This window comes from Leptonychotes weddellii, chromosome 2, assembly GCF_054177405.1.
Source record: "Leptonychotes weddellii isolate Sample4059 chromosome 2, ASM5417740v2, whole genome shotgun sequence".
Lineage (NCBI taxonomy): Eukaryota > Metazoa > Chordata > Mammalia > Carnivora > Phocidae > Leptonychotes > Leptonychotes weddellii.
In genome coordinates this window covers 113,125,853-113,153,770 of record NC_138370.1, presented here as the reverse complement: position 1 = coordinate 113,153,770, position 27,918 = coordinate 113,125,853, and the positions used below count along the sequence as shown (strand labels likewise).

The 27,918-nt window shown below is 36.4% G+C and overlaps 1 protein-coding gene across 3 annotated transcripts in view; it reads right to left on the bottom strand.

The window, feature by feature from the left end:
- LOC145720163 (protein FAM13A-like) overlaps positions 1–27,918 on the bottom strand; it is a 166,275-nt gene that overhangs the window by 9,995 nt on the left and 128,362 nt on the right. For 2 of the 3 annotated variants that reach the window (XM_081812180.1, XM_081812181.1), the window contains exon 6: positions 21,445–21,590. In XM_081812180.1, the coding sequence (XP_081668306.1) occupies positions 21,573–21,590 (18 nt within the window). In that variant the 3' untranslated portion in view covers positions 21,445–21,572. Of the gene's footprint in view, positions 1–21,436; positions 21,591–27,918 lie in introns of those variants that run through there. The other variant, XM_081812179.1, reaches the window with a different exon arrangement.

Below are 27,918 nucleotides of genomic sequence, written 5' to 3'. Positions count from 1 at the left end.
TTACATTATTTCCATATCTTGGCTACTGTGAATAATGTTGCAATGAACACAGGAGTGCAGATATCCCTTTGAGACACTACTTTCATTTCCTTGGATATGCACCCAGAAGGGAGAATGCTGAGTCATATAGGACTTCTATTTTTATTTTTTGATGAACCTGCACATAGTTTTCCATAATGGCTAACCAATTTACATTTCCATCCAGTACTAGGGTTCCCTTTTTCCACATCCTCATCTACACTTTTTATCCCATCTTTTTGATAATAGCCATTCTAAGAGATGTAAGATAATATCTTGTTGTGGTTTTGATTTGCATTTCCTTGATGATTAGTGATGTTGAGTAGCTTTTCATGTACCTGTTAGCCATTTGTATGCTTTCTTTGGGAAAATGTCTACTTGGATCCTTTGCCCACTTATTATTGTTTTTCTTTTTGCTATTGAGTTATATGAATTTTTTTATATTAACCTCTTATTGAATATATGGTTTGCAAATATCCTCTCTCATTCTGTAGGCTGCCTCTTCCTTTTGTTGATGGTTTCCTTTGCTGTGCAGAATACTACAAAGTTTGGGTTTTAGTTTGATGTAGTCTCACTCATTTTTGCTTTTGTTGTCCGTGCTTTTGGTGTCATATCCAAAAAAATCATTGCCAAGACCAACGCCAAGGAGTTTGTCCCCTATGTTTTCTTCAATGAGTTTTATAGTTTGAGGTCTTATTTTTTTTTTAAAGATTTATTTATTTATTTGAGAGAGTGAGAATGAGAGAGAGAGAGCACATGAGAGCGGGGAGGGCTAGAGGGAGAAGCAGGCTCCCTGCTGAGCAGGGAGCCCGATGCGGGACTCGATCCCGGGACTCCAGGATCATGACCTGAGCCGAAGGCAGTCGCTTAACCAACTGAGCCAGCACCCAGGCGCCCTGAGGTCTTATGTTTAAGCCCTTAATCCGTTTTGAGTTACTTTTTATGTATGATGTAAGATAAACGTCTAATTTCATTCTTATGCATGTAAATATCCAGTTTTCTTAACACTGCTTATGGAGGAGACTGTCCTTTACCCATTAGTTATTCTTGGCACCCATGTGGAAGATCAGGTGATTGTAGATGCATTGATTTCTATTGGGACTCTCTATTTCATTTCGTGGTCTCTATGTCTGCTTTTATGCCAGTATCATACAGTTTGGTTACTATAGTGTGATGCCACCAGCTTTGCTCTTCTCACTCAAGACTGCTTTGGCCATTTGGGGATTTTCATGGTTCTGTATGAAATTTAGGACTTTTTTTTTTTTTCTATTTCTGTAAAGAACATCATTAAGATTTTGATAGGGACTGCATTGAATCTGTGGGTCATTCTGGGCAGTACAGACATTTTAACAATATTAATTCTTCCAATCCATGAACACAGAATGTGTTTGCATTCGTTTGTGTTATCTTTTTATTTCATCATTGTTTTATAATTTTTAGTGTACAAGTCTTTCACCTTTTGGTTTATTCCTCAGCATTTTATTGTTTTTGTTGCTAATATGAATAGGTGTTTTCCTAATTTCTTTTTCAGATATTTTGTTGTTTGTGTATAGAAACATGACTAATTTTTTATGTTGATTTTGTATCCTGCAAATTTACTGAATTCATTTATTAATTCTAACAGTTTTTTGAGGAGGCATAGTTTTTAGGGCTTTCTATAAGACCATATCATCTGCAAAGAGACCATCCCAACTTCTTCTTTTCAGACTTGATTCATTCTATTTTTTTTTAAATTGCTCTGGCTAGGATTTCTGGTACTGTGTTGAATTTGCAGTGTCAGGAATGGGCATTCTTGCCTTGTACCTGATTTTGGAGGGAAAGCTTTCAGTATTTCCCCATTATAATACTACCTATGGGCTTGTCAGATATGGCCTTTATTGTGTTGAAGTAAGTTCCTTCTATACGTATTTTTAAGGGATTTTATTATAAATGTTTTGTGTTTATTCTGCATTTACTGAAATGATTACATGGGTTTTCCCTTTAGTTTTGTTAATGTGGTGTATATCACATTGATTTGTGTACATTGAAATATCCTTGTATTTCAGGAATAAATCTCATGTGGTCATGTTGTATGATCCTTTAACGTGCTATAGAATTTGGTTTGCTAGTATTCTACTAAGGACTTTTGCATCTGTGTTCCTCAGTGATATTGGGCTGTAATTTTTTTCAAAGATTTATTTATTTATTTTTGAGAGAGAGAGAGCATGAGCAGTGGGGAGGAGCACAGAGAGAGGCAGAGAATCCTCAAGCAGGCTCCCTGCTGAGTGTAGAGCCTGACACGGGGCTCCATCCCAGGACCCTGAGATCATGACTTGAGCCAAAATCAAGAGTTGGACACTTAACTGACTGAGCAACCCATGTGCCCCTGGGCTGTAGTTTTCTTATGGTGACTTTATCTGCAGCAGTATCAGGGCAAGGCTGACCTCCTGAGTTTGAAAGCATGCCCTCTTCCTTATTGGAAGAGTTTAAGAAGGATTCATATTGCTTTTTTTGCTGTATCTTCTGTGAGAATGAAGACCATTCTCAGCAATCAAACTATCAACATTTCAGAAAATGTTGACATCACTCTGAAGTGTTGTCTGAAGCACTGTTTATGTGAAGGGCCCCAGAGGAACTCTGAAGGGGGGATTTTAATCCCATCAGTGTAGAACTCAGTTTCCTTGAAAAGAAAAAGAAGAGGCTCCAGGTTGACAAATGGTGGGAAAATAGGAACTGACCACTATTTGTACTATCTGTCTGTAGCCATGTATAGAACATGATTGAAGTGTTATACTGGGCTTCCATTACAAGATGGGGTCTGTGTATGTTCCCTTCCCCATCAATGTCATTATTCAGGACAATGGTTTGCTTGTTGAAATCCAAAATGTGATGGGCGAAAAATACATCCACCACAGGGTTTGAATGAGGCCAGCTATTGCTTGTTCAGTATCTCAAGCTCAGAAAGATGATTAATTTCCGAAGGAAACAACACTGAACTTGTATCAAATTCAGTTGCTTTAATTCAGCAAGCCACAACAGTTAAAAACAAGGATATTGGAAAAATTTTGGATGGTACCTGTTTCTGAAAAAAGAACAGCTCAGCAGGCTGATAAGATCGAAACTGTCCAGCTACAGAAAGAGCAGGATGTCAGATGATTCCTCTGATTTATTTGTGATATTTTAAAGATGCAATAAAAATTGCGTATTAAAAAAAAAAAGGAGGAGGACTGGTATTAAATCTTCTTTGAAAGTCATCTGGTATTGAACTTTTTGTTGTTGTTGCTGTTGAAAGTTATTTGATTACTGATCCAATCTCCCATGTTTCCTATTTCTTCTTGATTCAGTTTCTATAGGCTGTGTGTTCCTAGAAATTTATTCATTTCTTCTAGGGTATCCAATTTGTTGGCACATAGTTGGTCACAGTAATCCCTTATGATCCTTTTTATTTTTGAGGTAGCCATTGTAATACTCCTTTTTCCTTCTGATTTTGAATCTTCTTTCTTCTTAGTAAGTCTAGTTAAGGGTTTGAATTTTTTTTTACCTTTCCACACAAAACTTAGTTTTGTTGATTTTTCTATCATTTTTCTGGTCTTTATTTATGCTCTAATCTTCATTATTTCCTTTATTCTGCTAATTTGGGGTTTACTTTGTTCTCTTCCCAGTTCCTCGATTGTAAAGTTAGGATGTTTGAGAAATTTGTTTTTTAATGTAAGCATTTATCAAAATAAACTTCCTCCTAAGCATCTTAAATGTTCCTCCTTCCTTTTTGTAGCATTTTATAAGTTTTGGTAAGTTGTGTTTTTGTTTTTATTTGTCTTAAGAGGCTTTTTAAATTCTCTTTCAATTTCCTCTGTGACCCAATGTTGTTCAACAGTGTATCGTTTAGTTTCCAAGTATTTGTGAATTCTCCCATTTTCTTACTGTTATTGATTTCTAGTTTCATTAAACTGAAGTTGAAAAGATACCTGGGATGATTTCAATCTTCTTAAATTTGTTAAGATTTGTAGGGTCATCTAAGATGTGATTGATCCAGGAGTATGCTCTGTATGCACTTGAGAAGAATGTATATTCTTCTGTTGGGTTGAAACTCCTGAACGTGTCTGATAGGTCTATTTGGTCTATGATGTTCTTCAAGTCAGCTGTTTCTTTATTAATTTTTGTCTGGATATTCTATCTTTTATTGAAAGTGGGGTTGAAGTTTCCTAGTATTATTGTATTGCTGTCAATTTCTCTCTTTAGAACTGTATTTGCTTGATATGTGTTGGGCACACATATGTTTACAATTGCTAAATCTTCCTGAACTGGCCATTTTATCATTATAATATGTCCTTCTCTGTCTTAGAGAGTTTTTGACTTGAAGTTTATTTTTTTTCCTGATGTAAGTATAGCCACACTTAGTTTCTTTTGGTTACCATTTTCAGTCAATACTTTTTTCCATTCTTACACTTTCAGCATCTGTGTGTCCTTAGGGAGACTCCTGTGGAGAGTATATTGCTAGATGTTCAATTGACTAATTCTTTTTTTTCAAGTTTTTATTTTAATTCTAGTTAGTTAACATACAAGGCAACATTGGTTTCAAGAGAACTGAGTGATTCATCACATACATATATCACTTAGTACTCATCACAAGTGCCCTCCTTAGTACCCATCACCCCCATTTAACCCATCCTCCTACCCACGTACCCTCCAACAACCCTCAGTTGTTCTCTATAGTCAAGAGTCTGTTTTATGGTTTGCCTCTCTTTTTCCCCCCATGCTCATCTGTTTTGTTTCTTAAATTCCACATATAAGTGAAATCATACGGTGTTTGTCTTGTGACAAATCTATCTATCTCATATCTTCTTTATCAACTGCTGAAGGGATGTTGGTTTTTTTTAAATCCATTCAGTCAGTCTGCCTTTTGGAGTTTTTAATCCATTTTACTTAACTGTTGATAGATGAGGACTTATTGTCATTTTGTTCATTGTTTTCTGTTTTGATTTGTTTTGTTCCTCTTTTCTTCTGTTATCTAATTTTTTTGAAGAGATTTGCTCTGGTTTTTTTCTCATCTTCTGTGTAACTATTAGGGTTTTTTTTCATTGTGGTTATCTTGAGGTTGCATAAAATACTTCAGTAGTTATAGTAATCTATTTTAAACTGATAACCATTTAACTTCAGTCACATATAATTCTATACTTTTACCATCCCTGGCACACTTTGATTTCCTGTAGTCAGAGGTTGCTTCTTTTTAAATTGTATATCCATTAATAGATTATCTTTGAACTTTTATTTTAGGATTAGAAATAATTTACACATCACTATTATAATGTAATGTTATTCTGCATTTGTCTATATTTTTACTTTTACAGTGAGATTTGTGCTTCTGCCTTGTTTACCATGTTTGTTTGTTTGCTTAACAGATTTTATTCATTTATTTTAGAGGGAGAGATAGAATGTGTGGGAGAGTGAGGGTAGGGGCAGAGGGAGAGGGAGAGAGAATCTAGAATAGATTCCATGCTCAGCAAAGAGTTGGACACAGGGCGCAGAGTCCCATTTGGGGCTTGACCTCACAAGCCAGAGATCATGACTTGAGCTGAAACCAAGAGTTGGACACTTAACCAACTGAGCCACCCAGGTGCCCATGTTCATGTTTTTATTTCAATTTGAAGATCTCTCTTAAGCAGGTTTTTTTTTCTTTTTTTTTTTTTTAAAGATTTTATTTATTTGACAGAGAGAACACAAGCAGAGGGAGGGAGAGGGAGAAGCAGGCTCCCCGCTGAGCAAGGAGTCTGATGCGGGACTCGATCCCAGGACCCTGGGATCATGACCCGGGCCGAAGGCAGCCGCTTAACTGACTGAGCCACCCAGGCATCCCTCTTAAGCAGTTCTTTTAAGGAAGTGTAGGGTTGACAAATTTCCTCAGTTTTTGTTTTTGGCTTCAGTTTTTGTTTTGTTTGTCCCTTGGTTTGTTATTTATCTCTCCTTCATTCTTTAAAGGATAATTTTTCCAGGTATCCTATTTTTGTTTTTGTTTTCTTTTAGTACTCTGAATATGTCCTTCTACCTCTCCTTTCCTACAAGGTTTCTTCTGAGAAATCCACTGATAATCTTAGTGTTGGGGGGGGCCCCCTATACATGATGAGTCATTTTTTCTCTTTCTACTTCCAAAATTCTTCACCCTTGATTTTTGACAATTTGATTATAATGTCTCATTATAGTGTTCTTTGAGTTGATCTTATTTGAAGTCCTTTGAACTTCATAAATCTGGATGCCCATTTCCCTCCTCAAATTTGGAAAGTTTCCAGCCTTTTTTTTTTTTTTTTAAATAAGCTGTCTACCCCTTCTGTCTTCTCCTCTGGGACTTCTATAATGCACATATTGATTTACTTGATGTCTCATAAATCCTGTAGGCTCTCTTTATTCTTTTTCATTCTTTTTAATCCTGTGACTGGCTAATTTCAATTGACTTTTATTTGAGTGTGTTGATTCTTTCTTCTGCTTGACTGAGTCTGCTGATGAAGCTCCCTACTGCATTTTTTTTTTTTTCATTTCATTCATTATATTCTTTTGCTCCAGAATTTGAATGGTCCTTTTTATGGTTTCTCTTTGTTGAAGTTATTTTGTTCATGTATTGTTTTCCTGATTTCATTGAGTTGTCTCTCTGAATTTTCTTATAGTTTGCTGAACTTCTTTAATTATTTTGAATTATTTGTCAGGCATTTCATAGGTCTCCATTTCTTTGAGGGTCAATTCCTGGGAATTTTCTGTGTTCCTTTGCTACTGTCATGTTTTCTTGATTTTCCATGTCATTTATTACCTTGCATTGGTGTCTGCACTCAGCTGTTGCAAGCGATAGCAGAGACTACAGGGGTCCTCAGCAGTGAAGGCTGTGGTTGTCAATGGGGCAATGAGGGCTGCTGGGGTCCTCTGGCTCTCCTTTACCTCCACAGAGGGAAGTGAAAGCCAAGAGGATTCTTCTTGGTACCAAGCTGTGCTGTGGCCCACGGAATAAGCCAATACAGGTAAACTGCTTCTTACACTTATCTATGTGGCCATTCTTGGGTTTTATGCTGCACTTGGTTGCTGGAGCTTCTTCACTGTACCCTGAATTTTCACTGAGCTATTTTCATCCATTAGTTGTCAAATCATTGTTTTTGTGGGCAAACTAGGGTTGGGACCTCCTACACTGCCATCTTACTCATGTGCTCAGCTTTGCTTTTTTTTTTTTTTTTTTTTTAAGATTTTATTTATTTGTTTGACAGAGAGAGACACAGTGAGAGAGGGAACACGAGCAGGGGGAGTGGGAGAGTGATAAGCAGGCTTCCCGGGGAGCAAGGAGCCTGATGCGGGGGTCAATCCCAGGACCCTGGGATCATGACCCAAGCCGAAGGCAGATGCTTAACGACTGAGCCACCCAGGTGCCCCTCAGCTTTGCTTTTTGTTCTGTGAAATACCCCAGGTACTTCCAAACAATTCTTTTTTGTTTTTTTTAGTCTGATTTTAGCCAAAGTTGCTTTTTGTTGTTTTCAACCAAAATACTTTAAGTCATACAAGTATTTATTACAATGTCACTTTATAGTGTGGTCACTCAGTAGAAAACTGTGGAATCAGATCTTACAATGATGATGATGATGATGATGACAATCAAAATGTAATACTGGCTGTCACTTAATATAGTGCTTACTCCATGCATGGCATTTTTCTAAGTAGTTATTATACATTTCTTCATTTGACCCTCACAATAACCCTCTGAAATATATATTTTTGCTGTCTAAATTTCTTATATACAGAAACTGAGGTACAGAAAGTAAAAACAGATTGTCCAAGGTCACACACCTAGTAAGTGTCAGAGCTGGAATTTGAAACTAAGCAGTCCATCTCCAGAGGCCTGCTACCAACTGTATAAAATAATGGTTCTCTAGAAGAATCCTTTGTATCTAATTAGATAAGGAAAAGTGCAGGTTAGGTAACCCCAAAAGTAAACTAAAACAGGAATATTTAAAAATGACACATAAAAATAATACATTATTATTATTTTTTTTTACTTTATAAATCTTCAATGTTCATTTATTTTCCAGTCTTCTGATATGGGCATTTGTTTGGGAATGTCCAAGAGCTTGGAATTCCATACCTTCTTCCTTGTATAAACCATAATGTATCCCCTATGTGGAGTAAAAATATAAAGCCTTTAAATTTTTTTTTTCTTTAAAGATTTTATTTATTTATTTGAGAGAGAGAATGAGAGAGAGAGAGAGCATGAGAGGGGGAGGGTCAGAGGGAGAAGCAGACTCCCTGCCAAGCAGAGAGCCCGACGCGGGACTCGATCCCGGGACTCCAGGATCATGACCTGAGCCGAAGGCAGTCGCTTAACCAACTGAGCCACCCAGGCGCCCTAAAGCCTTTAAATCTTTATCAAGTCTCTCCAATGTATTCAACTTATCTTTTACAACAGAAATAATTCTTTGTGTACATAATACCATCTCTTTGCATGCTCCGTGTCCTCTCCTTATGCACCAGGAAGACTACATTTCTAGCCTCCCTTACAGTTAGGAAGGAAGCAATAAGACTAAATCTGCTCAATGGAATGTAACAAGTATGTTAAACCACTTCCAGGTGTAGTCATAATACTATTCCATATTATTCTCAACCCCTTCTTTTTCTGCTGAAGCAACTTTGGAGGATGGTTTGGACAAAATGGAGGAGAGTTGCTCAACTCCCTGCTCTGTGGAGTGAGAAATAACTTCGGATTGTGTTGAACCCCTAAGATTTCAGAATCTGTTACAAAAGCTTGTATTAACTACTCTGGCACCATTTTCCTACAAATAGCTATCATGTTGCATTAACATTGCATTTGCTTAATTAAATTATGTAGGTACCACAAACAATAAACTGGCATGAATAGTTTTAGAAAAGGACAGCAACTCTTGGATAGCATAAAGTAAAACTGGTAATGAACAAGTATATAAGAGAATAGTTTATTAGTCACAAGCCTTCAGAATTGCCATGGATAGCAGTCAGTATGCTTTAAAAGCAAATGCAGAGAATTGATTAATCTGGCAAATTAGTTAGATGGAATTCTGTTAAGCAAACTTTTATTGTATACTCTAGAAATGTGAATCAGTACTAATTCCCAGAACAGTTACATGACTTTCCTAGAATAAATTTGAGTTAGCTTTTCCTTAGGTGTACATAATGCAATTCAACAGACTTTTGAGTAAATACAAGTAACTAGAATAAGTGTTTTGGAAGACACAAGAATGCAAGAGTTACTCTACAACTTTTAGAGAAAAGCAGAAGGATAAGTAAATAGGAAATATTGTTCTGACCCTCAAAGAACTTATAATTCAATACAAGAGAAAAAAGCAACTCACCCAAGGCAAAATGTGAGACTTGTTCTAATAGAAGGACAAAGAAAGCGCCCTCAGACAACAGAGGAGACAGGGATTAACTGCACCTGGAGGAGGAGCAAGGGCTTCATTGAAGGAGAATTTGAGATGTCGTGGGTTGGACTCCCACCTACCCAACCCAGATTAGACCTTGCAACAAGGGCAAGTAGTTTGAGTGGTTCAGCAGGGAAATGGGTGATAATGGAGGGAAGAAGATAGCTAGTAAGGGTATCATTATGAAGCTAATTGAGATTTTACAGTAGTTTTGAGACTCAGACTTAGGGGAAAGCTCTGGGAAACACTACATAACACAACAGTATTATTTCAACCAAGGAGTAAACGAGCTGGGAATTTATACCCGCATGCTCCTCAGTTATTGGGTAAGGGCTGCCCCTGGAGGGATATTCCTTTCTAGGCACTCCTGGCTCACAGAAATATGAACTCTATCCCTAGGAGACCAACTGAAGAAAACAGCAGAAATTCAGTATCAAAGCAAATTCAAGTAATCTTTTGAAAATCTACAAATATTCACTTGCCATTTACTGAGGGTCCCTACCTGCCAAATACACAGAATGTAATGATTTAAAATAGGCAACTTCTGGGGTGCCCAGGTGGCTCAGTCGGTTAAGCATCTGACTCTTGATTTCAGCTCAGGTCATGATCTCAGGGTCATGAGATCCAGCCCCGTGCCACGCCCAGCATGGAGCCTGCTTACAATTCTCCGTCTCCTTCTGCCCCTTCTCATTTCTCTCTCTCTCTCCCCCTCTTTAAAAAGTAAATAAATAAATAAAAATAAAATAGGCAACTTCTGAGGTGTCAGTCCCCAAATATTGCCATCTTACTGTAAGTAGAAGTTGCAGAGCGTAACGATGTTTTCATAAGCAAAGCAATTTAGTCTGTCTTCTGTTAAGTATTCTTCATAATAAGAAGGAAATTAACACCAGGCAGATATATCTAATCTATTTCAATGATTCTTGAGCAGACATGACTTTCAAGTGTTTATCTGTAAACACTCTACAAAACAAAATGTTTGGGGAAAAAGAAATTAACAGCAATCTGAACTGTAAATATGTGACTGGAGTCACAGAAGTATCCCAAGCTAAGCAGTAACTTCTAATACTACTTTTATTACTTAATGCTTTACATTCACTGATAATCAGTCACCACTACTAGAAGGTGCCTATGTGAGTCATGCAAGCATTCTATTATACAATTTTATGTTTGTTTCTTAAACATCATTTACTATTTTTTAGCCTTCAAACTCAGAACCAATCTAAAATGTATAGCTCACTGTCCAAAGAAAGGCTTGATTTGAAGACATGAGCAAGTGAATTTTAATTTATTGCTACCTCTGAGTTCTGAGGTGCTCAAAACAACATTTTGGGGAGTACAAGTTAGTCACTTTCACTATGTAAGTTCACCCACACAGAAAGATAACATAGCCAAATCACAAGGCATCAAACAACATAAAAACCAAAACACTTTATTTCCTATTATGACTCCACTGCTACCCAGTTTGGAGTATTCTTGAGGAGCTATAGCAAAGGTTAGGAGTAGCAAATGCATAAAGGACTAGAATCAGAACAGAAATCTTCCCTGACACTAAATTACTACAATACATATTGAATAAATGTATAAATTTTCATGGCACTGATATTTCAAATTAAACTAAGATTTTGGTTATTCCTATACTTGGCCTGTAATTAGTACTTTGAGTTTAAAAACCCAGCTCTGTCATTTACTGCTCTTGACCCTGAATAATTTACTCTTTCGACTTGCTCATGTTCAAGGTAGAATTAAGTTCATCTACTTCACAGGGCTACTGTAAGAAGTAAATGAGATAATATGTACAGAAGTAGTTAGCATAACACCTGGCATAAAGCCTCCTCCCTTTTGCCCTTCTCCTCTTGCACTGATTTTGTGTGTTTGTTATAGACTGTAAGTTCCTTCTGGGGCAGGGACAGGTCTTGTTTATTTTCTGAAGAGGCCTAGCCCTTAGTTCAGAGCTTTGCACAGAGTAGGTATTAAATATTTAAAAAAGTGAATGTATATTTGTTGAAGTTAATTTGTTTAGACTGTAGCCCTAAATGAAAAATAAAGACACATGCAGTGTTCTTGAGCATGAAAAACATATGGGAAATAATTTAGGAAGTTTATGTGATCTGCCAGCTTATGTGACTTTTACTCCACAGGAGTAAGACTGAACTTTGTAATCAAACTTGCCATACCGCATACTGATAAGTGAGCACTTCCTTCAAACTAATCACTGTGAAAGGTTATTCTAATATTTTGCTTTTGCTCAGAACATTTTTCAACTGTTTTGAATTTGCTTATGAGTCACACAGGAAAATCAGCCTAATTATTTTATACCCGGTTTCAATTTTAAACACAAAAGTTAATATTTAATCACTACTTCCCAACTTAGTGATCTGCTGTGGCTCAAAAGGACTACTGATTATTTCCCATTATCAAATGTAGCATTAAAGGACAAGGATTTCCCAGTCCAATGATGACAATGTCCAATAGGACACATGAATGACATATGTTCTGAAGTCAATTTCAAAGAAATTCCTAAAGATATAATGGGCAATAGTGACATTGTCTAATAAAGACAGTCTCACAAGATGTTCATTTGGAATACAGTGATACTCATTTAAGTATCTCTAGATCAATATTGAGCAACATATTAATCACATTCTGTGTATTATATATAGCCTTATTAAATATACATAAATGTAATTTATACACAAAGCATATTTATACACAAAGTATGTAAACAGTATGTATATACTAGGCAGATCGGGCTCACATCTTTCCCGTCTACCTCAGAATCTGCCATCTTCCTGGGTAAATTCAGGGCCAATATGAACAAACCATCAGTATCTTTATTCATCCCCTTTAACCATCTCCTTCAAATGACTTTCTCTTCTCCACTTCAGTCACTTATTCTCATGAACACAACCTAAATCTCTTCATCACTCCAGACTGCTCCACCTCCAGAACTACTAATGTAAATATCTACTCTGTTCACAGCCCACCACTCTTCTAGCCTGCTCGCTCCCATCTCAAATATTCTCTAGCCTAACTGGGGTCTCTAGTACCTCCTACTGTGTTGTTCATTCATATCCTAACTCACCTGTCAGCTCTTCTCACCACCTTCACTACCATTACCCTGGCCCAAGCCACCATTATTTCTTAACCAGGTTATTGTGATAAACTCCCAGTGGGTGTCTCTGCTACTGTCTATCCCTCTCAACAGTCTATCCTCTGCCTAGGAATTATAGTAGTCCTTTTAATATGTGACTCATGTCATGGCACTCTTTTGTTCAACACTGTCTAATAAAATGCTCTCAGAATAAAAGTCAAAGTATTTACCATGATCTTTAAGAGCATCCATGATCTGGTGTCTTGTTGCCTCTTTGGTCTCATTTCTTTACCTTTTTCCCTAGCTCAGTGTAATTCAACCATACTAGCCTTATCAACAGATGGAACAGACCAAAAACAGGTATACTCCCACCTTAAGGCTTTGTACTCCTCTTCTCCCCCTATATGGAATGTTCTTCTCTCAAGTGTCTTCATGGCTTGCTGCCACTTCCTTCAAGTCTCTGCTCAAATGTCCCCATGTCAATGAAGCATTTGAGCATCCTATTTAAATGAGTGAATGCCATTCCCCTACCTTACCAGTATTCTCTTTCCCTTTTTTTCCACAGAACCTATCACCACCTGACATACTAGTTTCTTAATTATTCATTGACTATTGTTTATTGTAACTTCATTAGAATATAAGCGTCATAAAGGCAGAGACTTTTGTCTATTCCTTACTGATGTATTCCTTGTGCCTAGAACAATGCTTTGCACATAGCAGGCACTCAATAATTATTTAGATTTAATAAATTCAGCTTAGATTACATGGTGCATTATTTAAACCATATTTAAGCCACCAAATTTTGCGTATGTAAAAATCTGGATGATAAAGGATGAATGGATGAATGAATATGAGGGAAAAACTTCACTAAGTCTTGGATTTAGATCCTCTTATGAAGAGAGACTCTAGAATTATTCTGAAGCTAGAGAAATTAAACTATAGTTATTAGAGGTCTACTTGAAAGATAAGTTTCTCCTAACCTAGTTATTTAGAAATACAGATTTGACCTTCCAATTTGGCAAAACAAAGGTGCTTCTATTATGCTCCTTCCTTGAAACCTACAAAAACCAAAAATAATGAAAAAGAGAAAAGAAAGCTGCACCTTAAGCAAGAAATGGCCATAACTATAAAGAACCAACTATGAAGACTACTTGCCAAATTCAGCAAAATGTGGATTAAAATGCCAAGAGCAAACATGTACATTCTCAGACCTCCAGCAGACTACAGATTTCTCCAAATGTCACAGTCCAAAGAGGTCTATCCAAAATTCCTTTGGTTAAAGTAACGAGATCTAGTGGATATGCCCAAATCATTGCAGAATCTGGAAAAGCCTTAAAAGGACCTTAGTTCACTCCCAGAGAATGAGAGAAAAAGTGGACTTGAAGGAGGAGTCCTATAGATAAATCTTTTTCCTTATTTTTGCCTTGGCCCCCAGTAGAGGCCTGTCTGGAAATGGGACTGATGAATGCATTGTACAAGCCATGATCAATTTTGCAGCACTGACCAGAGTCAACTGAGTAGAAACAGACATTAGGCTACTCCCCTGAGAGCTTATTACAGAAAAGCTTCACTGAAGAGCCACACCAACTTCCTGCTTGCACCAAAAAAAAAAAAAAAAAAAGTAAAAATCTAAAGCACAGCTTAAATTAAATCCATCCTGTTCTTAAAACGTCTCATTGTTCTTCGAGTCTTATAATTGTTAACTCTATAGTTAAGTTGCATACTGGTTCACTCTGCTATGCAGCTCTTGTGCTACTTCCTATGGTCTGGCCAGAAATGTCTGGTCATCACTACACAAAGAACACAGGATGTAAAGCATATTCTTCTCTTGGAAGATTTTCTGTTTTCCTGCTCACTTCCTCTCTCCAGCAACATGTTGAAATCCCGTTTTTCACAGAGCCACTGAAATACTTCACTCCTCCATAAAACTTCCACTTTAAAAAAAATAACTTATTTTCAGAAAACATATCTAAATAGATGCTTAAATACTAAAATCGCAATTTTCCATCCATTGAAGGTACAATCATATTCAATTCTTGCCTTTCCAAAGAGGATACTTAATATAGTCATAATAAAAAAAAAAACTATAATAGTGAATTAATAGTAAGAAATCTCTAGAAGCAGTAACTCTCCTGTCATGAGTAACACATCTGATTGTCAACTTTATTTTTCTGCTTTTGACTCTGTTTTCCTTCCATCATCAAGCCTGATTCCCTTTTAGGTAAAGAGAAATAAGATAATACCATAAAGGTGATGTGAACCTAATGATTTCTTTTCAAACTAAAATTTATTGAAAACTTGCTATTTTTGTTTCATTTAATCATAACAAAAAACAGCCAAATTAGTTAGTGATAGTTTTCCCATCTTACAGATGAGGAAACTAAGGTTGAAGGAGAGACTGAATAATTTGCCCAGAGGCACACAAACTGGAAGTTCTAACCCATTCTGTCTTATTCTAGATTAGAGTTTTAAACTCTGTGCCCTAAGCTTATTGATAAATATATCTACTGAAGTATCCTTGACCGGTCATTTCAAAGTAAGCCAAGGTCTTCATCAATTACTCTTCATCCTATATTCTCACCCCCCCCCCAATTTAATACTTTATATTTCTATACTATTTAACTGGCTTTGAAAATACTTTCACAAGCAGTAATGGTTTGAATCCCACAATAAATCTATAGAATATTTGCCATTTTACATAACAGGAAAGGGAAACAGATATTATAAATTACCCAGTCATATTGCTGAGTAGCCAGGTTACAAATATAGGCCTTCTTGGGGGGGGAAATCAGAGGCGTAGATGAACCATGGGAGACGATGGACTCTGAGAAACAAACTGAGGGTTCTAGAAGGGAGGGGGGTGGGGAGATGGGTTAGCCTGATAATGGGTATTAAAGAGGGCACGTACTGAATGGAGCACTGGGTGTTATACACAATCATGGAACACTACATCAAAAACTAATGATGTAATGTATGGTGATTAACATACCATAATAATAAAACAAACAAACAAACAAAACCAAAAAAAATACAGGCCTTCATATTCTATTTTCAGTGCTCTTTCCAGAACTGTTAAAATCTTTAAAAGCATCTAGTATCTTTTCTTAAAATAAGGCAGTTATGAAGTACTCAGTAAACTATCATGTTTTCAATTTTATTCAATTATTTTGAAAATACTCACTGACATTGATTTCATATCATGTACAAATTGTGATCAGGCACATTATTTTCAGTAAAATGAATAGAGTCCATCTACTGAATTCAAGGAATTTTCAATGCCAGGCATTGCGCCACAGCTTGACAAACATGAGGCCTGAAATGACATTGCTTCTATGATCACATCAAAGATTGCTTAGTATATCAAATGTATGGGAAGGAGTGGTGGGAAGGAAGTGTGATAAGTAGAGTGGGTTCAAATTATGAAAACTCCTGTCTTGCTAAGATTTAGATTTTATAATGTAGGGATAGATGAAGAAAACCCACTGAAGAATTCTGATATGAGAAGTGACATGTTCATAACTGCATAATAAAGAGTAACTCAGGGGCGCCTGGCTGGCTCAGATGGTTAAGTGTCTGCCTTCGGCTCAGGTCATGATCCCAGGGTCCTGGGATCGAGTCCCGCGTCGGGCTCCCTGCTCAGTGGGGAGCCTGCTTCTCCCTCTGCCTCTGCCTCTCTCTCTCTTTCTCTCAAGAATAAATAAATAAAATCTTTTTTAAAAAAAAAAGAGTAACTCAGGCAGAAGAGGGAAGATGGAGTCAAGGGACAGCCTAGAGTCGGGGAAGCAAGTAAGAAGGCTTTTGTAACAATCTCCCAAGGATGACTCAGTCCATAAATCTGGCTGATTATTAATATTACCAAGGAAGCCTTTTAAAATGCAGGTTTGGGGGCCCTACGATGAGTTTCTGACTCTAGGTCTGGGTCACCAGGTGATTGTGATAATGAGCTAAGGACAGAATTCTCTTACCTGGATGAGAGGCTTTGAGGAAGTAGTAGTGGGGGGTGGGGAGAGATTGAAGAGATACTTAGACAGCAGAATTAACAGGTTTTAGTGATTGTTGGACACCAACCTGGAGCAACTGTGTAGATGGATGGGCCATTCATTAAGACAAATGGAGCATTAGATCTTCAAGGACAAGAAAAGATGATGAGATAATCCATGGGACATGCAGGAGCAAGTGACCACTAGGCAGTTAGATATTTATGTATGATTTGCCAGGCAGAGCTCTGCACTGAAGACCTAAGAATAAACCTAGGAAATAACAACGTTTAATCCTGACTGAGAATGAAGAATCCTCAAAGGAGACTGAAGAGAGGCCAGAGAAATAGGAAGATGACAAGAACCATTCAATATTCATTCAAATATTTAATACAGAAAGTTTGGTTTGGGGACATGTGAAGGCCTGAATTTCAAGTAAAGGCATCCTAATTACATACTGTCAGCAAAAGAGTAGGAGAGAGAACAATGACAGCAAAAGTTCTATTTACTTAAGGCAGGAACAGGTTATGATCAGGCTTGTTTTTTAGGCACAGAACTCTATCACACTGGTAGAAAGGAGATGGGACAGGAGTGTGTCTAGAAGTGGGAGAACTGTTTGAAACTGTGTGGCTGTGATAAGGTCCTAATCTAAAGCAGAGGTAATGGGTAGATAAAAGACACCCATTCCAAGAGATAGAAGATGGAACTTGAGTCCCTGTGGGAATGGTAAAGCGGGGAGGAATCAAGGATAAACTAAGGATTCTAGTCCAGCAGGCTGGGGACTGGCAAATTAGGGTTAGAGAGGACAGAACACTAAGTTTTGGGGATGATGTTTTTGGTATGAGAAATTGGAGGCACCAGTGTGGCATTTTATAGATAGTGAGAAAGACAGTTCTATTGCTCTTCTGACAAGCTGGGGCTCAAGTTATGATTTCAAAGTCATCAGCAGTATGTATGGTAACTAAAGTAAAAGACAGTCACCCAGGCAAATATATATTTAGTGAGAATAAATGAGTAACAGTGCTGATTGTCAGGGGAGTCAGAATGTAGTACTCAGAATCAGAGATAATAGTGCAAATACTGCCTGACCTACACCAAGAGCAGTGAGACCTACATCAGCATACTGTTGGTGTACTCAGTAATGAATTTTTGGTATTTTGGGGCAATTACATCAGGCTGACATCTTATAATGTGCTAGAAATTAACTAAAATCTGTGGATAAAAAAAGAAGAAATCTGTGGATGATTTTCCATTTAACTATTATTAATTTTGGTCCCTTCTGGGCTATCTTTGTACAAATCATTTTATAAACCTAAGTACAACACCTTCCAATTATACAGATTGTATCAGATATAATGCTTTTGGTGCAAGAAACAGAATACTCCACTAAAAGTAGTTCATGCTCTGAGGACCTTAATTTCCCTCACGTAACTCCAAGTCCAGAGGTTTGTGAGTTCCGGGTTGGTTCAGCACATCAGCAATGATGAGGACCTAGCCTTTCTCCTCTGTTAGCTGCTAACTTCAGTGTGTCAGTGATACATTCATCAAGGGCAAGGATGGTGGCAGCAGCTCCAAGCATCATACCTTCAGATGATAACATCTGAAAGCAGGATGGAAGAGATGGGCATCTTGTTCAAAGGCCTGCTACCTTTGTCACTTTGTAATTAAGAATTTAAAAATTAACTACATTAAGTTAAATGGATAAATCTTAAGTGTACAGTTGCATGAGTTTCGACAAATGCATACACCCAAATAACCTACATCCCTATTGAGATGAAGAACATATTCATTACCCCCAGAGAGTTCCCTTGGGCATTTTCCTAGTCAATCACAAGCATCAGAGTCAACTATACCCAGAGGCAAGCCACAGCTCTGATCTCTTAAACCATTCTTTTTAATCAGGGATGATAATCTTTCTCAGAGGCCCTCTGCTCCCAGCACACTTTGCCTTACATCTCCTCTGTCAGAACTGTCTCAATCTTCCTTTAAGTCAGTTACTACCTAAAAAGGATGGTAGTCTAGACCACTGTGACTCATCCATCCCTTGCAGCTGTGGGAGGGACCCCTCTGACCTCAGCACTTTGCTGCAAGCCCAAATAAAATGTTGTTTGTATGAAGCAAGAAATAAGAGAGAAATTGCTGTACACACACATCCCCCATCCTATTCGTCTACGTATCCAGCCATCCAATATCTGATCCATTCTTCTAACTTTATTTCACTTGCAAATGTACTGAGTATATACTCATTTAAGTCAATGATTAAAATACTGAAAATTACACAAACAAATGTAGAGACCTGCCCCGAAGTTAACACCAATCTACATTCAAAGTCCTTCATCCTGGTCCAAATGCAACCAAACTTACATTGTCTGAGCCCCAAATCTCCATACAGTCCACAAGGATATGTGAGGAGCTTCATTCAATCCTTTATGACTCTGTTCCCCTCTGGGGCGCATAGAGGTGTGCCAGTGGATACATTTAGTACTTATAGTATGTTAAGGATTTCATTGTGAGCATCCCATTTCCTTTTTAACCCAGCTTCCTTTTGGTTTGTATCTAATATTTCTATGATTTTAGGAATTAAAAAAATCTACTTTCTAAACAACATCCAAGTTTCCATACCTAATTGTGGCTAGCATGTTCTTTATTTTTATAGACCCTAAAATGGCTCTGGCATATTCCATTAAAACAATTTTCGTAACCTCCATTTCATCCTTACTGGCTGTAACTAGGTCCAGAACATCATACTCCCTTGTAGCATAATCGACCATATCAGCAAGGTCAGTAAAGAATGGACCAACTGTTTTTGCTTTAGCAGAATGATGTTTCCACAGTATAGAAATGTAGTTTCCAACCATGACCTTTATCTGCCTCTACGCCAGATCTGAAACTTGCATTAGGAGGGTAGCAGTCATATTCTTCATCTACCTAAGATATCTGTATTTGACGCCCATATACTATCAGTTTGTGTGTCTCATCTTGTACTCTCATGCTAAGTTCTCCACCAGACTTAAACCCAGTAGCTCAATGATTTCCAAGCAGGGACTCCTTCCACATAATTCAACAGGTGTTATTTTACTTGCACAGCATAAACCTCCTCTTGGCGCAATCCAGTTAATACCTGCATCTCAGCAAGTTTGTCTTGCCTAGATCATATTTTTCTATTTTCATTATTATTTTTTGACTTATTATCTTATCAACTCTAGTTAAAAAGTACAAGTGTAAAAAAGTGTTGATCAGAGATACAGCTGAAACAGTCAATTACTTTTTAATATTTTAAAAAGAAACCTTTGCAAAGTAAAATAGGAACCAGAGGTACAAATTTAAGATAGATTTTTTTCTATTAAAAAAAATTATTTAGAGGCGCCTGGATGGCTCAGTTGGTTAAGCAACTGCCTTCGCCTCAGGTCATGATCCTGGAGTCCCGGGATCGAGTCCCGCATCGGGCTCCCTGCTCGGTGGGGAGCCTGCTTCTCCCTCTGACCCTCCCCCCTCATGCTCTCTCTCTCATTCTCTCTCTCTCAAATAAATAAATAAAATCTTAAAAAAAATAAAAATAAAAAAATTATTTAATTTTTTGGTAGCAAACTGGTATATTTATTTCCCATATTTTCTCTTGTGAATCACTGACACATTTTCTCAGCTATTGTATTGCCTCCAATTTAGGTTATACTTTTATCTCATTTTATCATTTTTTTTTTTAAAGATTTTATTTATTTGACAGAGAGAGACAGCGAGAGCAGGAACACAAGCAGGGGGAGTGGGAGAGGGAGAAGCAGGCCTCCCACCGAGCAGGGAGCCCAATGTGGGACTCGATCCCGGGACCCCAGGATCATGACCTTAGCCGAAGGCAGACGCTTAACGACTAAGCCACCCAGGCGCCCTCATTTTATCATTTTATCTGTGCATTATTCTTCCCTTCCCTCAAATTTTAGTTTAGAGTTCTTTTTATCAGTTTGGCAAGATTCCAGATAAATTCAGATGTACTATATTCCTTATAGGGAGTCTGTTGTATTAACAGCATAAGCCCGGGTTAAGAAAACCTAGTTTTTTTGTCTTCTTTTGCTTTTTTAGGAGGGTGCTACTTGATACTCTTTACCTTCTATTTCTTCTTCAAAGTCATGGTCTCAACTGGAAGAAGAAATGAAAATACCCCTTCAATGACCAAAACAAGTGCTTGGGTTTTATCATTCATTGCCATATGAATCAACAGGTATAATGCAGTCTGTAAATGTGATAAGTTTCAGGAAACCTCCTAAGGGAACCTCCCATATCCATTCCATCATGGTTTGCCTCAATATAAATGAGAAAGAAATAAGATGCCTTCCCTGGAGGATTTGATTTGGTTTATCCTCAGACTCTCTCTGGAGATCTACATGTATTTCCCTAATGTGTAAAGGATAGGTTATAAATTATCAGCCAATATATAAAAAGGTAGATAGTATTGTCAAGGATTCCTTTACAGCTTATAAAAATACTCTGTTTTACTGATGATAGTTGCCAGGGACTACATACGTAGGACTTAAAACCTGAGGTTGAACTTGAAAGTGTGCCAGGAACAAGAGAGACAAAAAGACACAGTAATATTATCTTTAGGAATTTGCAATCTACTCAGTAAGCTAGCACTCCTGAACACAGCCATAATCACATATCCTTGCTGTAACACCAGGCTTCTGTAAAAATCAACCAGAGCTGTGGGCTCACATAAGTGATTTTGAGATGATTTTACAGCAGCAAGGAAACATCAATTCACAATTATCCTTCAATTTTAGAAGAATATAGATCAATTAAATACTTGATATAGAAAACATGTTTCATAAACAGAATTCAACAAGCACAGGAATAAATCTAAATTATATCCATGACATTTTTATGACAAAGAATGATTTAAATAAAATATCTTGCATTCAAAATATAAGTAATACTGAAGATTATACGCCAAAGTTACTTACTTTTACTATGATAAGCCTAGCCAGGTTTTCACATCTCTGGTTATCATTTTCTGTATACTCTACTTCAAATAGAGTATTATAATTTTCTAGTAATTTAGCCATTATCTTGTTGCAGATGTCTTGTTCTTTCATGCCTTCAAGCCCAGGTGGCACACTAGAAATAAGGGGGAAAAAATGAGAGGAATTACTTTGTAAAAACAAAATACGCCAGCAGAGCTGACTCAGGCATATATTTTGACATCTCCTATATGATTGATCAGCATTCTTATAAGGACACATGCAATTTTCAAGTTCTATGGTGACATGTATGATATTGCTGGGACAATATTGCATCAATAGCATGTGCTGAATAAGAAAAGTACATGTTGTTCAGGAAGAAGGTATAGGTTAACATGGGTGCCATAATGCTTTGTATATATTAGAAATTGCTACACATAGGGGAGCCTGGGTGGCTCAGTCGTTAAGGATCTGCCTTCGGCACAGGTCATTGTGCCGGGATCGAGCCCCACATCAGGCTCCCTGCTCGGCGGGAAGCCTTCTTCTTCCTCTCCCACTCCCCCTGCTTGTGTTCCCTCTCTTGCTGTGTCCCTGTCAAATAAATAAATAAAATCTTAAAAAAAAAAAAAAAAGAAATTGCTACACATAAAGTAACATTTATGTAAGAGCAAAAGTGATTAAAAACAACTGTTTTTAATCAAAAAGAATGTTTTATCATGACAGAAACAGCCACAGAAATAATAGCAACACAATCTTATTGAAGGACTTCTTAAATAATACACAAAAAGTACAAAACTCAAAGAAAAATATGAACACTTCCAGAAAAAAAATACTAATTAATGTTGAAGCTGAGTGATAGATACATGGAAGATTTATTATACTATATACTATTCTCTCTTCTTTTGGATATGTTTAAAATTTTCCATAGCAAAAAAAAAAAATGTGAAAAAGATCTTCTGAATGCACAAGATACCATAAATAAGGTAGAAACACAAGCTACAGATTAGACATGAGTATCTCTTCAGTAACATGGACATTAGCGGTTAGACTATGCAAAGAATTCTTACTAATCAATAAAGAAGTACATTAAAAAAAAGACAAAGGACAGGAGTTGAAAAACTCTTAGAAGAAAACAGTTGGACATCAATAATCTTATGATGCAAAGATACTTAACCTCACTGAATAACCAGTGAAAATGCATTAAAAAAGCAACACTGAAGTTAATACCCATCTATATTAGTTTCCTGTGGCTGCTGTAGCAAATTATCACATACTGTTGCTTAAAACAACAGAAATGTAGTCTTTCATGGTTCTGGAGGCCAGCAGAGTGCAATCAGTATCACTGGCAGGACCACACTAGCTGGTAGCAATTCCTTGGCTGTGACCATATCACTTCAATTTTCAATCAAGGCCAGCATCTTAAAATTCTCTCTGCTCCATCTTCACATGGCCTTCCCTGTGCGTTGAGTCCAGAAATAAACCCACATTTTTATGGTCAATTAATCTATGGTAAAGGAGCCAGGAATATAAAATGGGGAAAGGACAGTCTCTTCAATAAATGATGTTGGGAAAACTGAACAGCTATATGCTAAAGAATGAAGCCGGACCATGACCTCACACCATACACAAAATCAACTTAAAATGGATTAAAGCTTTGAATGTAAGACCTGAAACCATAAAACTCCTATAATGTAAATATTATGTAAGCTGAAAATATGGACTGCCTTTCATTAAAAGCGATGGATGACTCAGAGAGCAGAATCAAAAAAACAAGGGGGTGAAGTTGAAAACCATGGAGAAATATTTCCAGGGCTTGAAACCCAGTCAAGAGAGTCCCAACATTTGCCAGACTGGATATCAGAACTGCCACTGAGTCAACCAGGAAATAAAAGAAATAAAAAAGTACATAAAAACAAGTGAAAATAAAAACACAATTGTTCAAAACCTTTAGCATGCAACAAAAATGGTTCTAAGAGGGAAGTTTATAGTAATACAGGCTTACTCAACAAGTAAGAAAAATCTCAAATAAACAACCTAACCTTACACCTAAAGGTGCAAGAAAAAGAACAAAACCTAAAACCAGGAGAAGGAAGTAAATAATAAAGATTAGAACAGAAATAAATTATATAAAAACTAAAAAACAAAACAAAACAAAACCAATAGAACAGATCAAGGAAACAAGGAGCTGGTTCTTTCAAAAGATCAACAAAATTGATAAAACTCTAGTCAGACCCATTCAAAAAAGAGAGAGATAGGAAAGAGAGAGAGGACTCACAAAATCACAAATGAAAGAGGAGAATAACAACTGACACCTCATAAATACAAATGATTGCTAGAGAATATTGTGAAATATTGCCAACAAATTGGGCAACCTAGAAAAAATGGATAAATGGATAAATTCCTAGAAACCTACAACCTACCAAAAGTGAAGCAGGAAGAAATAAAAATTTAAACTGATTACTGGAAATGAATTGATTCAGTAATCAAAAAACTCCCAACAAAGAAAAGTCCAGGGCAAACAGCTTCACAGGCAAATTCTACCAAACATTTAAGAAGAGTTAATACCTATCTTCTCAAACTATTCCAAAAATGAGAAAGGATAAGAACCATATGATCATTTCAATAGATGCAAAAAAGCATTTGACAAGGTAAAACATCCATTCATGATAAAAACCCTTAACAAAGTAGGTTTAGAGGGAACATAATGCAACATAATAAAGGCCATATATGAAAAACCCACAGCACTTTTGAGTGGGGTGCCTGGCTAGCTCAGTCAGTGAAGTGTGCGACTCTTGATCTTAGGGTCATGGGTTAAAGCCCCAAGTTGGGGGTGAAGATTACATTAAAAAAAAGAGAGAGACTTATGAAAAGCCCACAGCAAACATCATACTCAATGGGAAAAAATTGAGAGTCTTTCCCCTAAGGTCAGGAACAAGACAAGGAAGACCACTTTCACCACTTTTATTCAACACAGTACTGGAAGTCCTAGCCACAGCAATTAGACAACAAAGAGAAATTAAAGGCATGTAAATTGGTAAGGAAGAAGTAAAACTTTCTGTATTTGCAGATGACATGATACTGTATAAAGAAAACCCAAAAGACTCCACCAAAAAACTGCTAGAACTGATATATGAATTTAGTAAGTCACAGGATACATCAATACACAGAGATCGGTTGCATTTCTATACACCAATAATGAAGCAGCAGAAAGAGAAACTAAGAAAACAATACCATTTACAGTTGCACCCCAAATAATAAGATACTTAGGAATAAACCTAACCAAAGAGATGAATGACCTGTACTCTGAAAATTATAAACACTGATGAAAGAGATTGAAGATGACACAAAGAAAAGGAAAGATATTCCATGCTCATGGACTGGCAGAATATTGTTAAAATGTCTACAATACCCAAAGCAATCTACACATTTAAAGCAATACCTATCAAAATATCAACAGCATTTTTCACAGAACTAGAACAAACAATCCTAAAATTTGTATGGAACCACAAATAACCCCAAATAGCCAAAGCAACCTTGAAAAAGAAAAGCAAAGCAATTCCAGACTTCAAGTTATATTACAAAGTTGTAGTATGGTACTGGCACAAAAAGTAGACACACAGATCAACAGACCAGAATAGAAAACCCAGAAATGAATCCACAATTATATGGTCAATTAATCTTCAACAAAGCAGTAAAAAATATCCAATGGGAAAAAGTCTCTTCAAAAAATGGTGTTGGGAAAAATGAACAGCAACATGAAAAAGAATGAACTTGGACGACTTTCTTACAGCATACACAAAAACTCAAAATGGATTAAAGACCTAAATGTCCAACAAGGATAAAGGGATAAAGGAGATGTGGGATATACACACACAGGAGTATTACTTAGCCATAAAAAGGGAGGCAATCCTGTCCTTTGAAACAACATGGATGACCTTGAAGGCGCTATGCCAAATGAAATAAGTCAGAGAAAGACAAATACCATAAAATCTCATGTATATGTGGAAACTAAAACAAACAAACAAACAAAAAAACCAAAACAAAAAAACCTGAACTCATAGATACAGAGAACAAACTGATGGTTGCCAGAGGTGAGGGTCAGTGAGAGATGAGCAAAGTGGGTGAAGGTGGTCTAAAGGTACAAACTTCCAGTTATAAAATAAATGTCCTGTGGATGTGATGTACAGCTTAATGACTATAGTTAATAATAATAATGTACTGTATATTTGAAAATTGCTAATAGAACATCTTAAAAGTTCTCATCACAAAAAACATTTGTAAGTATATGTAGTGATGGATGGTAACTTAGACTTATTATGGTCATCATTTTATACTATACACATATATTGAATGATTATGTTGCACACCTAAAACTAATATGATGTCAATTATATCTAAATAAAAAAAGACAGAAATATGTGAAAAATGTAAAAAAAAAACATTACTTTGTTTTGGGGCACAAAATAAATAGATATAATTTTGTGACATCAATAACTGAAAGAGGTGGGGATGGAGCTATAAAGAGCAGAATTTTTGTTTTGTTTTGTTTTTTAAGTAATCTCTATGCCCAACATGTGGCTGAAACTCACGACCCTGAGATCAAGAGTTGCATGCTCTACTGACTGAGCTAGTCAGGCACCCTGGAGCAGAGTTTTTGCATGTTATTGAAGTATAGCTGGTACTTATTCAAATTATTAGTGTTATAAGTTTAGGATGTTAGATGTAATCCCCATGGTAACCACAAAGAAAATACCTATAGAACGTACACAAAAGAGAATGAGAAAGGAATTTAAGCATTACACTGCAAAAAAGTTTTAACTAAACACAAAAGAAAACAGTAATGCAGGAAATGAAAGACAAAAGAGCCGTAAGATCAGAGAAAATCTATAGTACAATGACACAAGTCCCTCCTTATCAGTAATTAATTTAAATGTAAATGGATTAAACTCTCCGAAAGAGAGAGACTGGCAGAATGAATAAAAACACATGGTCTAACTATATTCTGTCTACAACAGACTCACTTGAGATCCAAAGCCACAAACAGGTTAAAAGTAAAAGGATGGGAAAAGATAATCCATGCATATAGTAAGTGAAAGAGAAGAGAGGTGGCTATAGTAATATTATACATAATAAACTTAAAATAAAAAAAAAGGTTAAAAGAGACAAAGTCATTTTATATATATATATATATATATACACTTTGTGTCACTATATATATTTATATATATGTATTATATATATAATAAAACTTTCAATACAGCAAGAGATATAACAATTATAAACATTTACACAGCTAATGACAGTCCATCAAAATATATGAAGAAAAAAGTGGACAGAATTTAAGGGAAAAATAAACAGTCTACAATGGTTCATGAGTTCAACACCCCACTCCCAACAACGTATAGAACAAGCAGACAGAAGATAAGAAACGGAGGACGTAAAAAAAAACAACAAACCAACTAGATCAGACACACAGAGAATATTTTACCCAACAACAACAACCAGAATAACCACTTTCCTCAAGTGCGTATGGGACATTTTCCAGGATATACCATATGTTAGGCCACAAATTAATCTCAATATATTTAGAAAGATACTCATTTTACAAAGTAACTTCTTGGACCACAATGGGATGAAGTTAGAAATAATAACATCAAGAAAATTGGAAAATCCACAAATTTGTGGAATTATGTTTACACAATCAGTGGGGAATAAAAAGTAAATTTCAAGGAAAATTAGAAAATATTTAGAGATGAATGAAAATGAAAACACAGCAAAACCAAAGTTTATGGGATGCAGCAAAACAGAGCCTAAGGAGGAAATTTATAGCTGTAAACACACTAAAAAGCAAGAAAGATCTCAAATAAAAACCTAACTTTACAACTTAAAGAACTAGGAAAGAAAATAAACACAAAGCTAGCAGAAGGGGAGAAATAATAAAGATTAGAGTAGAGATAAATGAAATAGAGAAACAATAGAGAAAAATCAATGAAACCAAAAGTTGGTTCTTTGAGAAGATCAACAAAATTGGCAAACCTTTAACTAGATGAATTGAAAAAAGAGAAAGGGGTGCTCAAATTGTTAAAATCTGAAATTAAAGTGGGGACATTACTTCTGATTCTATAGAAATAAAAAGAATTATAAGAGTATACTATGATATTTGTACACCAACGAACTGGATAACCCAAACAAAATGGGCTAATACCTAGAAACACTAAACCTACCAAGACAGAATCATGAAGATATAGAAAATCTGAATAGACCTATAGCTGTAAGAAGACTGAATCAGAAATCAAAAATTTCCCAACAAGAAATGCCCTGGACCTGATGGCTTCACTGGTAAATTTTACCAAACACTTAAACTGATACCAATATTTCTCAGACATTTCCAAAAAACTGAGAAGGAGCAAACACTTTTTTTTTTTAAAGATTTTATTTATTTATTTGAGAGAGAGAGAATGAGAGACAGAGAGCATGAGAGGGAG